Source organism: Dendrobium catenatum, unplaced genomic scaffold (assembly GCF_001605985.2).
Source record: "Dendrobium catenatum unplaced genomic scaffold, ASM160598v2 fragScaff_scaffold_1163, whole genome shotgun sequence".
NCBI classification, from domain to species: Eukaryota; Viridiplantae; Streptophyta; class Magnoliopsida; order Asparagales; family Orchidaceae; genus Dendrobium; species Dendrobium catenatum.
In genome coordinates, this window is record NW_021319625.1 from 1,616,269 (window position 1) to 1,634,671 (window position 18,403).

General features: G+C 35.2%; 1 protein-coding gene across 4 annotated transcripts in view; it reads left to right on the forward strand.

The window, feature by feature from the left end:
• Positions 1-376: 376 nt before the first annotated feature.
• LOC110113462 (protein HHL1, chloroplastic) overlaps positions 377-18,403 on the forward strand; it is a 58,196-nt gene continuing 40,169 nt past the window's right edge. For 2 of the 4 annotated variants that reach the window (XM_020846070.2, XM_028698869.1), the window contains exons 1-4: positions 377-782; positions 8,238-8,375; positions 11,243-11,329; positions 11,468-11,515. In XM_020846070.2, the coding sequence (XP_020701729.1) occupies positions 522-782; positions 8,238-8,375; positions 11,243-11,329; positions 11,468-11,515 (534 nt within the window). In that variant the 5' untranslated portion in view covers positions 377-521. The remainder of the gene's footprint in view (positions 783-8,237; positions 8,376-11,242; positions 11,330-11,467; positions 11,516-18,403) is intronic. The other 2 variants (XM_020846069.2, XM_020846068.2) reach the window with 2 other exon arrangements.

Here is an 18,403-nt window from a genome sequence, read left to right on the forward strand (position 1 = left end):
AGTTTGTTTCATGTTTGTTCGAGCTTTATTGTTTGTGTTCATGTTTGATTTATTTAAATTAAAGAGTGTTCATGTTCGGTTCATGTTCAATTCATGTTCATTCGTTTAGTGCTTATTGAGCTTGTTCGTGAACATATTAAACTAGTATTATTAAATATATCACACTTGATATATAGCTGTACCTCATAATAACCCACTATCAGAGAAATTATTCACAGACCAAAGTCAGACATATAAGTATACACGCTATATAAATATTTATATACAATATATATTAAATTAATATACACATTATATATACATATACTGATATACACACTCACCCTCGCAGTCCCCATGCAGTCCGGGCTCGGGCATAGAATAATTTCTTCATTCGCCGCGACTCCGATACCACATGAATGGCAAACGCACGGATAAGGCAGAGAGAAATTGTACGAGTGCGTGCGTGCGAGCGAACGTGCGAGATAGGGAACACTTTGAGAGAGAGCTGGGAGTGAGACGAGCTCGACGAAGATATAATAATGGCTGTTGGCTCGCTAGTTCGCGTGCCTCCGCTTACAACTTCCGGTAGAAGCGGTGAAGATAGCCTCCTGCGTTTATGGGCTTCGCCGTTGCGGAGGAGCTGCGTCGGCTTCCGGAAGAGGCAACCTATGACGGTTGAGGCGAAGGGAAAGAGAGGCGGCATGGCCGCACGCCAGTTCCAGCGTCCTCCTCCTCCCCCCCTCCCTAAGATTGAGGACGACGGCAACCCAAAATTCGTCATCTTCATCCGAACCGCCAATGTCTGCATCCCTTGCTCCTCTTCCCGCTTCTTATTCCTCCTATCTATTTATTTGCTCGAATTAAGTCGAATAATTTATGGATAGAATACCAATTCCAATCAGAGAAGAGAAAACTGAAATTTACTAGTTGGTGGAGGTCGCAACTAAGTAGGGCCAACAGAAAAACTCGTTATTCGTGAACACCTCATGTTCAACTCGATGACAAGCTTGTGTTCAATTGGCAGGTTAAGAAAATGAGCCAAACAAGAATATATATTTTGAGCTTGAATTTTAAATGAGCCTAACATGAACAGAAGCCCTATGCGATCTTGAATAGGCTCGAAAGAATTTTCTAATAATTATTTGAATATATTTCATAATTTTTTTCCTGCCAAATCTCTAAATTGGTTGAGTAGAAGGAAAAAGTCTGTGGAGTGCAAAACTATAGATGGATGCCTGCTATTAGATTTACTCCAACAATAGTAATTAACACATGGCCTTGCTTTATAATAATTAGCAATTCGTAAATTTTAGATGCCCTAGCTCTTTTGCCCTTTTTGTTTCTGGGTTTTTGCTTGCTCTATCATCTCAGCCTCTCATACTCACAGGCGTGCAAAGCCTCTCTTGTTCATTTCTTCTCTTAGTTGTCATGAGTCTCTTATCTCTCTCTCTCTCTCTCTCTCTCTCTCTCTCTCTCTTGAGTCACACTCTTCCTCTTAGATAATGACTATTGCCTTTCTGTCTCTGCGCAGAGAGATGGTTTTGATCTATTGCAGGTGCATGTGTTAGCGTCATCATGCTGTTATGTTGGATTTCTTATATATGAGGTTATGATGATTAGAGTTGTCGTGCTATTGTTAAAATTTGGATATACTTTTGTCTTCGTCTATTGCCTTAGTTTCAAAATATAACTACCTTGTAGTTCGCATGTCATGCTAGTGTGCACTAACATACACCAGTAAAAGTGCCTAAAAATAGAAATCGAAGTCCTCTATGGCTCAAAATGGCATGCTACTATGCAACCCTATGAAGGATTCTACATGTTGCTATCCCTTCTAGCATGGAACCTTGTGGTGAAAGTATTTAGCTAGGAGTTGAAGGAATTTCTTGGCTTACTAAATTTTTTAATACTGTTTTGAAGACTAAAAAAATGTCAGATGAGTGAAAAATGAGTGTGTTAATTTTTATTATTAAGAATTAAGGTGATGCACAAGAGTATGCAAGTTATAGAGGAATTAAGTTAATGTGTCATACTTTAAAATTATGAGAGCGCGTTATGGAGCGTAGGTTGCGGCGTGATACTAATGTTTCTCAAAATCAATTTTGATTCATGCCGGGTAGGTCTACTATGGAATCCATAAATTTATTGAGACGTTTGATGGAGAAATATAGAAAGAATAAGGAGGATCTACATATGATATTTATTGATTTAGAGAAATCATATGATAAAGTTTCAAGAGAAGTGCTATAGAGAGTTCTTGAAAAGAAAGGAGTTAATAATGCTTATATTCAAATCATTAAAGATATGTATGCAGCAGCTATTAATTGTGTTCAAACATAGAACTTTTATTTGATTCGGTGAATGGATGTAGAGCTACGTTCGGCCGACACTGAGATCGCGCCACGTAGCAGGCACAAAACCGCGGACCCGACCCGGCGAATAGTGGATATTTCGCACGTTCGTTTTTTAAATCCATGACAATCCGGTATTGCTAGGTATTGTCGATTTTGCTTGGCAATAACGAAAAATACCATTATGTAAAGATAAATACCGAGCAATACCGAGCACTACCGAGTAATACCGAGCAATATCGAGCAATACCAAGTTTTTCTAGAAAAACTCGGTATTTCTCGGTATTGCTCGGTATTGGTCTTCACAGAGCGGTATTTGTCATTATTGCCAAGAAATACCTAACAATATCGAGCAATACCGAGTAATACCTAGCAATATGCGAACATAGCATTCCTGGGTTCCGGTTCCGGTTCGGGCTGCACCGTAAAGAGTAAGAGCACGTGGCGCGATCTCATTGCTGACTGAACGTAGAGCTACGTCCGGTCATCGGACCTAATAATTGTTCTCAAACACAAGGGTGTTTGACCAAATATTTTCCTATTTCGGTTGGATTACATCAAGGATCAACCTTAAGCCCATATCTTTTTACTTTAGTCATGGATGTTCTCACTAGACATTTGCAAGATGATGTACCTTGGTGTATGCTTTTTGCTGATAATATTCTTCTTGTTGATAAGACTAGAGAGGGAGTTGAAGGTAAACTTAAATTATGGAGGTCAACCTTAGAGTCTAAAGGTTTTCGTTTGAGTATATCTAAAATTGAATATATGGAGTGTAATTTTAGTAGCAATAGACCTAGTGAGGGGATTGCGACTTTGGGCGATCAAGTCATTAATAAGAGTACACGTTTTAGATATCTTGGATCTATTGTTCGTAGTGATGGTGAAATAGATGGGGATATTATCAATAGAATTCAAGTTGGATGGTTGAAGTGGAGGAATGCATCAGGCTTGTTGTGCGATAGAAAAGTCTCTCTCAAACTTAATGGAAAATTCTATAAGATGGTGGTGAGACCTGCAATGGTTTATGGTGCCGAATGTTGGCCATTAAAAGAGAAGCATAATACTAAGTTAAGTGTTGCAGAGATGAGGATACTTAGGTGGATGTGTGGCTTAACCCTTAGAGATAGGATACGAAATGAGCATATACGTGAAAAGGTTGGAGTAGCTCCAGTGGAAGATAAGATTAGACAGAGTCGCCTTAGATGGTTTGGTCACATTAAATGGAGGCTTTCCGATGACCCGGTTAGGAAAGTTGAGGTATTATATTTGACTTATATTAAGAAAAGTAGAGATAGACCTAAAAAGACTTGGTTAGAAAATATTAGAAATGTTCTTTCTTTATTAGATTTAAATGAAAATTTGACTTATAATAGGACACAATGACGAAAAAGGATTCATGTAGCCAACCCCACGTAGTGGACAAAGACTTGATGTTGTTGTTGTTGTTGAATGATGTCTTTTTTTGTAGCAAAATAATAATAATAACTCAAATGATGCCTCTTTTATTTCCTTAAAATGTTTTTTTATATGATAATAATGTTTTTATAGTATTTATTGTTGAAAGGTACTATAATAATTAGAAGCATAAGGATCAAGCACCCTTTAGTTTTACAACCAAATAATTTGTCTCATAAATTACCTTGAACATAAAGAAGTGGTACTTCGTGTTGATTTGCATTATGCAGTGGTTGTGACCTATTAAACTCACTCTTAGCCAATTGAATTAACTTTGACCAATCGCCACGTCTTTTGTGAACGTTAGCACTTAATTAGAGATTTCTCAACCAATGTGAATTATATTACTATGTTTAAGTTCATCAATATTTGAGCCATTTCTTAATGAAGATCACGTTCAAATTTATACTAAATTTACTGTAGGGGTATATATTGCAGTTGATAGTTTTATATACCATGCTTGTTCTGTACATATAGTATGATCAACCTAGTATCTTCACTTCATTCTCCCAAGTTTAAAACATAAAAGTGTATGCTAGAGGCTGAAGTAGGATGTGAGTGAAGATGAACAAAGAGTATGTTATGGCATGAGTAGTTTTCATTGTTTTAGAATCATGTCCTAGTTAAAAGGAATATTTATACATCGTTTATTCAATTTTAAATTCAAATGTAATGCTTTTTCTAAAATATTTTCAATATATTAAGCTGTAACTAAGATAGTATATACTATTTTCGTTTATTTGAATAAGGTAGCTTCACTATTTTTGTCACCATCATCAAGAGCTGTTTTCATTTTCATGATCAACATCTTATCATCATCATCGAGATACTTACCATTCTTAGCTTATCCCAATTTGGAGTTAGCTTTACGAAACCTTCTTCATCCATCTTTGTTAACAGCTGCATCTACTCTATTCATGTTTTCCACACTTCTTGCTACAATAGGGTGAATATGTGACTAGGATATTCTTGTAACAAGGACATCTAAAGACTCAAATGCAGAAGAATCACTAGGTTTGAGAATGAAATGCTACAAATAAATACAGAGAAGAATGAAAAACATAACACATAATAGACACTAAGATTTACATGTTCTTGTTTCAGCTAAGTATGCAACGTTTGGAGAGGATACAAGAATTGACCCAATAACACAAGAAGCTACTAGTGTAGGGTACAAAATCAAAAGCACTTACTAGCACTTTCTCAAATCTCAAGTATACCCACATACAGATAACAAAGTGGAAACGTACAATCAATCTTACATATAAGATTAAATCATGTGAATCCTTCTTCAAACATGCACCAATAGAATCTTCAACATCCTCCAATGAAATCCAAATTGCCTTGATGGTATATCAATGTGGAATGAAAGTGATCACCGATATAGCACAAAATTCTATGACCAAGAGCGCATGTTGTAGATGCCTTTGGTGATTCATGGCTTTGGCTTGAGAAATAACATAGTTGTATATCTCTTAAAGCCACCCAAGGCCTCATTGAATGCTGTCCGAGAAAGGAAGTTCATGATTCCTGAGAATAATAGACCATATCTATGCGTTTTCTTTCTCTTGATGCATAACCTCACATAGATACTGCTAATCACCAATTAATTCTCAGTTATGCATATGTATGTAATATTCTTGGGAATACTCTTTGCTAATGGAGTCAATTTTACAAATAAGGCTTTTAAACACCATAATATGTCAAACCAGGATAAGTTTCATGGCTTTGTTTTAATTTTAACAAATTGAAGATTTCCACCTCAGCTTGGCATCTACATATTTTTTTTAGTACTGAACGTTCCCATCTATGATAACTGCCTTGAAGCAGCCATTTAATATTCACCCACTCTATTTTTTTTCCTGACCTTTTGTTTAGATAGTTTTGTGATAAGAAATTCAACTTTATTGTTGAGGAGGTTCAAGAATTCTTTTTTAGTAATTGGGATTGTTCTAAAGTGGGATAATAAAATGGAGAAAATTTTAATTTCTATGAATTTATTTAATCGTTAATGTTGTCAAACGTCTCATTGCAATCAGTAATTTGCTATTTTTGGGATGATTAAACAGTTTTGTTTTCTACTTTTTTTAATTGCTTATCATTCAACCGATTAAAATTAGACCTCTTATTCACTGTAGTGATTGAGTGTATGATAGAGTAGTTTTTAATGATTTATATAATATATTAGATATTAAAGAGGGCAAAAGATGTATAACTAGTTTACCCAAGCAAAAAGATACGAAAAATAAGGATCTAGTTTAAGTGTAATGCATTAAGGATGACGATCAAAAAGTGATTTTATTAGAAGAAGATATTTAATATAGGCGGATGAGATATTTCGATAAGCTATTCAATGAAGATTGTGAGAGTATGATTGACTTAAGTGACCTTAGCAGCTGAAAGAAAATAGAAATTTTTATTTTTATTGTCGTATTAGTAAAATCGAAGTTAGAAAGACATCAGAGAAAATAAGTGTGGAAAAGTAGTTGGACTTGATGATATTTTCATAGAGGTGTGGAAATGCTTAGGAGATGAAGTATTTCTTAGCTTACTAAAATTTTAATATTATTTTGAATATTAAAAAGATGTCAGCTGAGTTGAGAAGGCGTGTATTGATTCTTATTTTTATGAATAAAGTGATGTACAAGAGTGTACAAATTATAATAGCCATACATTAGAATTATGGAAGAGTAATTGAGCATAGGTTACAATGTGGTACTAATGTTTCTCAAAATCAATTTGGATTCTTGTTGGGTTGGTCTATTATGGAAACTATACATTTATTGAGAGGTTTGATGGAGAAGTATATAGAGAATAAGGAGGATATACATATGATATTTATTGATTTAGAGAAAGCATATGATAAAGTTGAAAGAGAAGTTCTTTGGAGAGTTCTAGAAAATAAAGGAGTTAATAATGCTTTTGTTCAAGTCATTAAGGATATTTATGCTTGACCTATTACTTATGTTCAAACACAAGGTGGTTTGATCAAATATTTTTCTATTTCAGTTTGATTATATCAAAGATCAGCTTTAAGCCAATATCTTTTTGCTTTAGTCATGGATGTTCTTATTAGACATTTGCAAGAGGATGTACCTTGGTCTATGCTTTTTGTTGATGATATTGTTCTTGTTGATAAGACTAGAGAGAGTTAAAGGAAAACTTGAATTATGGAGCTAAATCTTAGAGTCCAATGGTTTTCATTTGAGTAGATCTAAAACCGAATACATGTAATGTAATTTTAGTAGTAAATAGTAATAGATCTAGTGTGGGGATTGTGTCTTTGGGCGATCAAGTCATTAGAAGAGTACACATTTTAGATATCTTGGGTTTATTGTTCAAAGTGATTGTGAAATTGATGGGGATATTATTAGTGGAATTGAAGTTGGATAGAGAAGTACCCCTCAAACTTAAGGAAAAATTTGATAAGTTGGTGGTGAGACCTGCAGTAATTTATGGCGCAAAATGTTGGCCATTAAAAAAGAATCTTAAAATTAAGTGAAGTTGTTGCAAAGATGAGGATGCTCATGTGGATGAGTTGCTTTACTCTTAAAGATAGAATGCGTAACGAGTTATATGAGAAAAGGTTGGAGTAGTTCTAGTGGAAGATAAGATTAAATAGAGTCGTTTTAGATGGTTTGGTCATATAAAATGTCGGCCTTCCAATGACCCGATTAGAATAGTAGATGTATTAGATATGACTTATGACCAAAAAAAACTCAGTTAGAAAATATTAGAAATTATATATTTTTTTTATTAGATTTAAATGAGAATTTGACTCTTAAGAGAGCATAATGGTGAAAATGGATTCATGTAGCTGACTCGCGTAGAAAGATAAAGGCTTAATATTATTGTTGTATTCACTTCAGTGATGACATGATAACTTTCAGATTTTTCAGAAAAAATGACCCGGTTAGAATAGTAGATGTATTAGATATGGCTTATGACAAAAAAAAAACTTAGTTAGAAAATATTAGAAATTATATATTTTTTTTATTAGATTTAAATGAGAATTTGACTCTTAAGAGAGCATAATGGTGAAATGGATTCATGTAGCCGACTCACGTAGAAAGATAAAGGCTTAATATTATTGCTGTATTCACTTCAGTGATGACATGATACCTTTCAGATTTTTCAGAAAAAAAGACATACTGTTCCTCTGGACCGTGGTTATTGTTTTCTAGTTTCTGTATGAAGTTTTTTTTTATATTTTTTTTATGAAGCATTGAACATCCCTTTTATCAGAATTAATCTGTTTCTTGATTATGCTGAAGCTTTTTTTTGAATCATTAACCATCCCTTATCAGAATTAATCTGTTTCTTGATTATCGATTTATTTTGAAGCTGGTCTTTTAGATACTCTTCTAATTGCCGTGTCTTGTCATAGCCATGGTTGTCTATATGGCCTTAACATATGATTAGTTCAATAATGTGGTAAATTTATAGGTCTATCTGTGGTACCCGCTAAGCCTAATAACTGGTGGAACTACAGCAAAAATCATGGTTGCTGCTAAAGATAACTTTCTGGGAAAGTATATTTACAAAGATACCATAGCCAGAAACCTTGCTGCTGTTATTTACAAAGTAATTTTCTTAACTATAAGTTTTCTTTCTTATTTTTCTAGCTTCTCTAATGAAAAAATGGAATGTTAGATGTGCAAAGCAAGCATTATTTTTACATTTTGGAGACCTTATCCATACTTTTCATGGCTCTCATAGCTACGAAGCAACTGTAGTGATATTTGATTTTTTTTTTCCTGACCATGGTTACTGAGTTCTTAGAGTATTATAGCTAGACATTATATTATATTTTAATTATTTAATGTTGTTCTTGTCTGCTGAAGTTACAATGATGAGGACATCGAAGATCAACGGCTACGATCTTGATTTATTTATTTATATGTACTAGTTTATTTCATAATATTATTTTTCCCTTTATACCCTTACGGGTGGTCATGTAGTATTGTAGCCCGAAGGGCATTTTAGTCTTTTATTTCTTTTCTTTTCATGAGGCCTATTTATAGGCTAGTTGTTTTGTATTTGGGATGATGATTGATAAATGAAAGTTTCTACTTTTGATCTCTTTGTGAGTTCATTCTTCCAAGATCTCTTAGTGAGTTCATCGGAACAACTAGATCTCTTTGTGAGTTCTAGCGTTCGTCCAAGTTAATTGTGTGGAAATCCTGATTGAAGACAAATGAGGTTAGTGAATTCATAGTCGCTCGAATCCCTTGAATTTTCCCTCTCTTCCTCCCCTTGCAATTGTCGCCGCCTAGCTCTGAGCCGCCCAAGCCGCCGGCCAATTGGTAGCCACATCCCGCCAGCTGGCCACCCCACGCCTTGACCCACCCCTTGCCCTTCCTCTAGTCGCCGGCCGCCCCTTCCTTGGAGTTTCAAATTTTGAAATTTCAAATTGTCATGAGCCATTAATTGTTTCCTAATTTAGCTCCTTAAATTACGCCATCAATTTAATTGATTTTCAACTTCGAATTTGAAATTCAAATTGTTTAAATTGATTGCCCTTCTGAATGGAAGTTTTCTCTCCTTAAGAAAACTGAAAATTTATTTTAGATTTTTGTAAAAATCTGAAATTAAATTGGTGGTCCCCACTTATTCAAAACTCAAGCCCCTCTCTCCTCCTTATGTGGCCGGCCCCCCTTAATGGGCCATCTCTCTCTCTCCAAATTACATTAATGGCTCCACTAAATCAGCCCCTAATTACCTCCTCCATTAATACCCATAGCTATTATTGAATTAATTTGAAATTTCAAATTAATCTCCCTCCAAAACCACTTGAAGCTGAAATTAATTTCAGTTTTCTAAATTCCTCCTCTCCAATTAATTTTCTTTCCAAACCTAGGCCTAATTCAAAGGGAATTAACTCTTGTTTCCCTCAACTGTTGTCCACGGATTTCCCCACCAAATCCTTCCAGCTCACGTGCATCCAGAAGGAGGAAATCTTGGAATTTTTCCTAGCCAACTGGCTGTCCAGATTTCTGGACAGCTTCTAATTGCTGTCCAAAACTTCAGAACAGCAACGTTGCTGTCCAGAATCTACCCAAGACCAGCCTCCTTTCTGTCCAGAGAATTCTGGACGTTTGGCATGTCAGCCGGCCCTCCCACAAACTTGGAAATTGCTGTCCCAGTTTTGTTCTCCTGCTGTCCAGAGAATCCAACAGCCTTCTAGTGCTGTTTTGCCATCCGGCATACTCCCATTTGTTGCCCGGAAGACTCCATCGGCTGCCCACCCACAGAACTTCGCCAAGATCAACCGCCACAATTCGGAACTTCCTCTGCGCACCTCAAACAAGACCTACGAACTTGACTATGGTGAACTCTTCCCCAAGTTTCCTATTTTCATAGTTTATTTTCAATTGTGGTTATATTTTGACTCACAAAGTTCATGTCAAACTCTTCACCGCTAAAGCTTAGAGAACTAGAGAGTTGAGTGAGGGACTCATGCATAGTGCCTAATCTCATTGTTAGTTTAGGGATTTACGTTGAAAACCATTCATGTACGCAATGTTAGATTAACTTGATTGTTTTATGATCAACTTTTACGCGCGTGATTCGGCCTAAGCTTGTCTTACCGCTCTTTGTGTTTTCTTTTGTCGTTCAACATCAACGTAAAGTTTATAATTATTGTGCTCTAAATATTAAGCGTGCAAATTCCTTAATTTACTCATCCTTGCCTGTACGTTTTACATCATACAGTCAGGCATTTTAATTTATTCCTACAAGTAACATTCCATGTGATAATGAGGGGTAGATAGGAACTAGTAAAATTAGAGCGCTACAATAGAAGAGAACATTTTTAACCATCAAAGTTGCTAATGCCGTTCTTGAAAAAAAAAAACACATCTCCATCAACACCATCAATGTGAATTTTCTAAAGACATATCATGTAGGATATGAGCTATTGAAAAAAAAGAAACTCAATTACCAAATATTAAAATTCTAAAAACAATCACAAAATAGTCCCCATATGATTCATGCATGGCCAAGTTAGTGCTAGAGTATCACGTGTCTCTATTTAGTACCTCAACTATACAAAATTGATCTAAAATAGTCTCTTATGTTATAATTGTGATATAAAATTGATCCCAATTTAGTCCCTCAATTTTACAAAATTGATTCCAATTTAGTTCCGAAGTGATCATTTTGGATCAATTTTGTATAATCGAGGGTCTAAATTGGAGCAACATTTTACTATAGGACTAAAATGACCATATACAAATAATCAAGGGACTATTTTGAAATTTAATCTATTAAAATTCATATTTTCTCAATGCAACAAGGATGAGTTCTATGGTTTGGTTTACTTTAATATTTTAAACAGTTGCTCATCAAATTTCATAATGGCTTGTCACTTCCAAGTTCACTTTTTTTTTGTCTTATTTTAGCTTGAGTTATCTTATACGGTGCATTTATTTTTACTGTCGCCAAAACAGGATGAGAAGGAAATTCAGAAAACAGCATTTAAGCAATATCGTGTTCTGAGATCAGCTAAAGAATTCCGATATGGCTACAAGCTTGTTGTAATGCTTTAGTTTGACCTTCCGTAACAAAAATCAGCGGTTTTCCTGTTCCTCAAATTATTTGACCTATACATCCCTTTTTTTTTCCACTTGCTTTGCTTCTTGATCTTTTTTAATTCCAAGTCACATCTTTTGCAGGAAAATAGCAACATACGATCAGCGCTTTCTACATCTGATGTTATTGAGGTACACATATCTTATTTTTTCGTTATTCTTTTGCACTTGGATTTAGTTCCATTCGATTTATTACTGTATAAGGCCATTTCTTTGGCATCTGTATTGTCTTAAATGATTCCATCATTGATTAAAGTTGAAAATTTTGATCTGTTGATGTGGTGCTGGCAAGATTGTGGATAATATTTTTTAGTTGTTTATCTCTTTTGTCCCACAAGATTTGCTTTAAATATATTTAATGATTCTTTCAATTAAATCTGCATAGTTTAACATTATCACCCCAAAGGGTAGATTAATGTTTTGTTATCGATTTGAAAGAAAGAAATTATAATTTATTCTTCTAATCAGATACAACATAGGGAATATACAATTCATCCCAAAAGGATGAAAAACATATTTTCCTATCGTTCCAATTAGAGAAATAAATTATATTTCCATAATCAAATATAGAGGATATTTAATTCGCTATAAAAACAAACAAAAAATCAATCTATCTTTTGATTATGAAATTAAATTTAAAATATAAATAAGGCTAGTCTGCATTCACAGGGTTTCCACCTACCTTAGAAAGAAACTAAGATAGTGTTTATTTTATTCTGGGATCTAGACTCCTTATATGGGTAAGCTCCTATAGTTAATTACATCTCCTAAGAGAATACTCTCGATTAAAATGAAGACTAAATGATTTTAAAATTCATATAAGTTTAAAGAAATGCTTGGGCTACTTACATTTCAATACTTAGATTATAAATTCTGGAATTTGATTTTGGAAAATTTAGATTTGAATTAAGGATGAATATGTAGAGAGAAGGGTGTATACAATTTTGACTTACCACTTGCCAAGAATGAGCTGCTAGTTAATAATCCTAGTCACAATAATCACCGTATGAATGTAAAATCAGGAAGCTCTATCCTAGGAATCAAGGAATTGTTATAGAATTTGAATCAAATGCAATACAACATGCTTACTAAAAATAAAATCTACTCGTATGATGCATATGCTGTATAAGAAACAATGTATAAAAGAGCTTATTTTATTGATTTATAAAATTGTAAAATATAACCTAGAGTCTGCAGTAAAGTAATGGTGGTCAGACTCCACCAATAATAAACTTGGATTCTAATCTTATCACATACATCTAGAATCAAATACAACTGCTTATGATCTTCGAGCTCTATGTTTAATATGGAATTCTAAAAAAGGACATTGCTTTTTAGAGCCCCACTTTTATGTATGTATGTATGTATATATATATATATATAATAATAATAATAATAATAATAATAATAATAAGCAGTTGTTTTTTATTCTTTTACAACTCATAAAACGGTACAACTTGATTTATATACAAAATCCATGAAATTTAAATATACATTTCTTTTCACATATACATCATCATCTAGGAACTTTCTACTTTGCAGAAATGTAAATGAAATAAAATAAAATGCAGGTATAAAGTGTATTATGAGCAGTTATATATACAGGAAAGTAAATGAAATTAAATTGTATGACCCTGAATTCATTCACTCCGCTATTCGGTGCATGATAGAAAAGTAAATAGGACATGTATATTTTGTAGAAAGTAAGCAAACAATACATAAGTGCCCTCTAGGAAAAGACACTCGCAATCAAACCAAATTAATCCAACGGCTTAATCTAGCTAAAGTTGCTTGTCCTAACAAATCATTTTAAGTGTATGTAAGAGGTTGTGTGGTTGATAGACCTTATAGAGATTTATTGCTTAAATTGCATATAGTTTTAAGGTTTATTTATTAAAGGATGAAAGGGAATTTAATTAAAGTTTAAGCGATGTGTATTTGACTTTTGAATTATTTGAATTTTAGATGTTGAATTTTTTTGTTTAGTTTTAAAGAACTTAATTAATTATATTTAAAGTGCAAAAGATTATTAATTTATAAGTCCTAAGGCTTTCAAATGAAACACCTATCCTCTATGCAAGATAAATGATTATATAAGGGCCTCCAAAGATTTAATATCCAAATGCTCTCAAAAAATAATCGAGCATTAGACATAACGATTTGAATTCATTTATTTCAACTTAATCATGAAATTTGATTGATCAAAATAAATTCTAATCAATTAAATCATCAAATTTATTTTCTCTAATTAAATTAAAATTATTTCAAAATTTTATTGTAATATTTAGAAAATTTTAATTAATTGTTGATTTTTATAAATGCATAAACTAATGATAATTGCATCAAAATGCTGTGGAAAAATCAGGGAAAGATGGAAATACATCCTAAAATACCTCTGTCAAATTTCAGACCCAAATGATTTATATATAATTATTTAAAATTAAATTAATTTTTCTATATTATTGAAATAACTACTAAAACATTAGTCAAATAAATTTATTTTAATTTTTAAATTAAATTAGATTAAATTTGAAGAGAATGAGTCTAAGAACTTAAAAAACGGTTGAGAAATGAATTTCTTACAAAATTTTGAAGTTCTTGATAATTTTCTAAATTATTTTGAGGGTTTTAATGCACAGTCAGCGTACTGTGCAGGCGCTTTCCACGTGGTGGCTAGGGAATGTGCCACGTGGATGGCGATGGGCAAGTGACTTAGCTAGTCAGCCACTTAACCAACGCGACAATGCTCTAAGCCATCCTATCGCTTACATAAAGATATCTACGGCTAGGATCAATCCCATGGTTCTGATCAAACCGTGCAGTCGATCGAGCCTCAAATATAACAAAATCTCGACCATCCAAACGAAACGAATTAAAAGGATAGTCATGATTTCATCTTCCTTGCGTAAACATCGAAAACCCTAAACTCGTATTCATTTTCATTCTCTTAATAGAATGAATCAAATAACTCTAGAATTTGAATAGAGGTAGAATAGGACTCCATAAACAGTGGGGAGGTATTTTTTAAGCTTTTGATGCGATCTTTAAGATATCATTTAAAAACTTAAATAATCGCCTAGGGCTTGAGTTTTACCTCAGCACAGATGATCTCAGAGGGTGTAGAAGGGCTCTTTTTTCCTTCTTGGAAAGGTCCTCTACGACTTCTTAGAAGAATCTAAACTCTGGGGACAACTGGATGATGAGTTCTACTTCGGCTTGGTCCTCCGTCAGTCTTGCCGCCGGTGAGCTCCAATCACCGGGAAATTATTTGGGGAATGTGTACAGATCTCTGAGAGTGCAAAACAAAATCTCAGACCGGCTGGAGAGTGAGTGTTTTTGTAATTAGGATTGAATGAATGAATCGAGTCCTTTAGCCCAATTCAATTGTTGGAGCTGAAGGAGATGGCTAGGATCATTCAGAAGCAATGCATGGATGCTATCCATCTGTCCCTGGCCATTAGGGAGCATAGAAGCGTTCTGGTTTAGGTGAAAATGACTTGGAGTCATTCCCACATGGGGAGGGGATCACTCTTCATTTGAGCTAAACCACAGGTTGAGCTTGGGTCAGGTGAAGTTTAGGAAGATTCTGGAACTCATTTGAATAGCTGAATGGGCCTTGGTTTACCTAGGCAAGTCGGGTCAGATAGTTTGACCATGAAGAAGGGTTTTAAGCTTTACGTTGATTGGTTTGACCAGTCAATGATTCCAAATTGATGAGGTAGAGTCCAAAGAGTCCATACTTGCCACTAAGGGCAATTATCAAGGGTTTGAGAGGATAAAGTTGATGTATGAATGAATGTGTTCATGGGTAAGAGCATTTGGTCACCCTTAGTGATTTGACTAAGTCAAATTCACTCATGTTTACCTCAAGGGAATATTGGAAATGTTTAGAACATGCCATAGAATGGTTGTGAGGAGTTTAAAGCTATGAGATTGTTGTTTACATATAATGTTGACCGTGGAAGACTTCTTTTAAACTTGAGTTGACTAATGTGACTGGTCAGCTGAGTTGTGATGACTAGGATTGAAGTGAAGGATCAAAGATTTGTTTGAATTTGACACTATGTTGGCTGGGTCAAGATGTTGAGTGAAGTTCAATTCACTAGGAAAAGTGATCATAGGAGTTTGTTAAACATCAAAGGTCATTTGGAGTTTGATTGATAGGTAGCTGACTGTCAACCAATAGATTTATAAGCATGAGTATAGATAGGTCCTGATGACCTCATATAAAAATAGGTCAACAAAGATTTTGATAACAATATACTAATGTTAATCATTATAAGGATTACTATAATAAATAATAATAAAAATTTAATATGCTTTGGAAGTGAAAACAACAATAGAACAATAGAAAAACTACATAAATTTTAATAATGATAGTTGATTTTGGATTATAACTTCAATTTGAAAATAATATTCGCCTCAAGCAATCAGCCTTGCCTAACTCTTCGGCCTATCTGATACAAAGTATCTCAAATATGTCTCTTTACTTATGTTGACCACTTCTGTGAGGCCATCTGTCTTGGGGTGGTAGGATGTACCTTTTTATAGGGCTATTCCTTATAAACAAAACAACTCCTTCCAGAAGTGGCTAAGAAACACTTCATCTTTGTCTGACACAATAGATACTCGAAATCCATGCAAGCACACCATTTATTGTATAAAAATAGTAGCCATAGTGACCGTGGTGTATGGGTGCTTCAGAGAGATGGAGTATACATATTTTCTTAGACGATCCACTGCTACCAATATCGCCAAAAATCCCTCTAAATGTGGCAACCTCTCATTGAATCCATTGTCATTTCCTCCCACACCCTCTATGATAGGGCTAGGAGCTATAGCTAACCTTGTTGGCATCATGGCTAAATACTTATGCTTGACACACATCACATTTGGCTATCTAGTCCTCTACATCGCAATGAATCCTAATTTTGTTGACAACCGACTCTAGGTTTTCTGAGCTCCTAAATGTCCTCCAACTGCACTGACATGAAACTCCTATAACAACTTAGGGATGTATCTCAATCCCCTCTATACAACGAATCTTCCCTGATGTAGCAGTTGGACTCCTCTCTGTGTTTAACCAAGATAACTGTCTTGTTTCTGTAGCAAATCAACCCTGATATTCTTCAGTCCTTCCTATTCACTCTCCTATTTCAAAGCTTCCCAATATAAAATCATGGGTACTGACAGGATGACTAACTGAGACTTCTCAACTCTCGTGGACAAGGCATCTTCTGCTTTGTTTTCTAAGACGGTTGGTACTAAATCTTAAAATAATATCCAAGCAACTTGGATAACCATCGCTGATGCTCCTCAATGACCATCCATTGTTTCAACAAATACTTTCGACACTTATGATCTATCTTGACTAGGAAATGTCTTCCCAACAAATAGGGTTGCCACTTCTGAATAGCCAAGATAATAGCTATTAGCTCCCACTCGTACACAAACTTAAGTTTTGCCATGGCTTTGAGCACCTGATTTAAATTGATAATAGGCCACTGATCTTGTATGAGCACTACCGCCAGTTCATATCTTGATGCATCTGCCTCTACCATAAATGGCATGCTGAAGTCAGGTAGTGCTAAAACAGGCACACTGGTCATCGCTTTCTTCAGTTGCTCGAAAGCTTGCCTTACCGCCTCCCCTCACTTGAAATTTTCTTCTTTAGCTGCTTAGTCAATGGCCATGCTATCGTGCTACACCTTCGCACAAACTTTCAGTAGTATCCGTTGAGGCCTAAGAATCCTCTTAGCTCCCTCAGGTTCTTAGGTAAAGGCCAATCCATCATAGCCTCAATCTTGGATTAGTTATCATGATTGGCCTGCTGGTATCCTTGCTTGGCTCACCACATCTCCCAAGTACTCCACCTGTGATTGTGCAAGCAAATATTTCTTCAGGTTGGCATACAGTTGGTGCTCCATCAACAACTCCAACACTATCCTCAGGTGTTCCATATGCTTTTCCTCCGCATGACTATAAATCAGGATGTCGTCAAAAAATACTAAGACAAAATTTCAGAGATAGGGTTGAAAAACCCAATTCATGAGGGTATGATGAGCTGTTGGGGCGTTGATAAGTCCGAAAGACATTACTAAAAACTCGTAGTGATCATTGTGAGTTTTGAAAGCTGTCTTTTGCACATCCCCTGGTGTCATTCTAATCTGGTGGTACCCCAATTTCAGGTCAATCTTTGAGAAGATGATCACTCCAAATAGTTCATCCAATAACTCATCAATCACAAAAATAGGAAACTTTCCAACATGTTTCCTTATTTAAGGCTCAATAATCCATGCAAAACCTTGAACTTTTATCCTTCTTTTTCACAAGTAAAATTGGGCTGGAAATGGGGCTCACATTGGGTATAATAATCTCTACCTTCAACATCTCTTTGATAAACTTCTCTATCTCATCCTTCTAGATTTGCAAGTACCGGTACGGTTGGACACTAATAGGAGAAGCTTCCTCCTTCAAGATAATCGTGTGCTCGTGCTCTTGGGGTGGTGGTAATCTGTAAGGTTGCTAAAAATCTCAAAAACTGCTGCAGAAGCTGATGTACACACTCAGGGACTTGGTCTGCCTGCGAATCTCGGATTTCCTCCAAGCTCTGCAGCTCTACCAAGTGGCCTAGTCCTGCTCTTTATATCGCCTTGATCATGGTTTTGAGTGAAATCATAGTTCTGCATATGCTGATATCCCCTCACAGCACTACCTTCTACCCATCCATATGTATCTCCATAGTCAAAGACTTTCAGTCCACACTATAGGAAAAATGCCAAACACCGGCGATTTTTTCCTGCGGTTACTATGGAAATATCGGCGGTTTTAAATTATACCGGCGGTTTCTCGGCGGCTTTTAAGCCGCCGGTAAAATTGGCGTAGGAAACACTTACCGGCGGCTTATTACCGGCGGTTTTGTTAGGCGGCGGCTTTCCGGTGGCCTATGCCGCCGGTGACTACCGGATTTGTAACCGGCGGTGTTCCGGCCGTTAAGCCGCCGGTTATATTACCGACGGC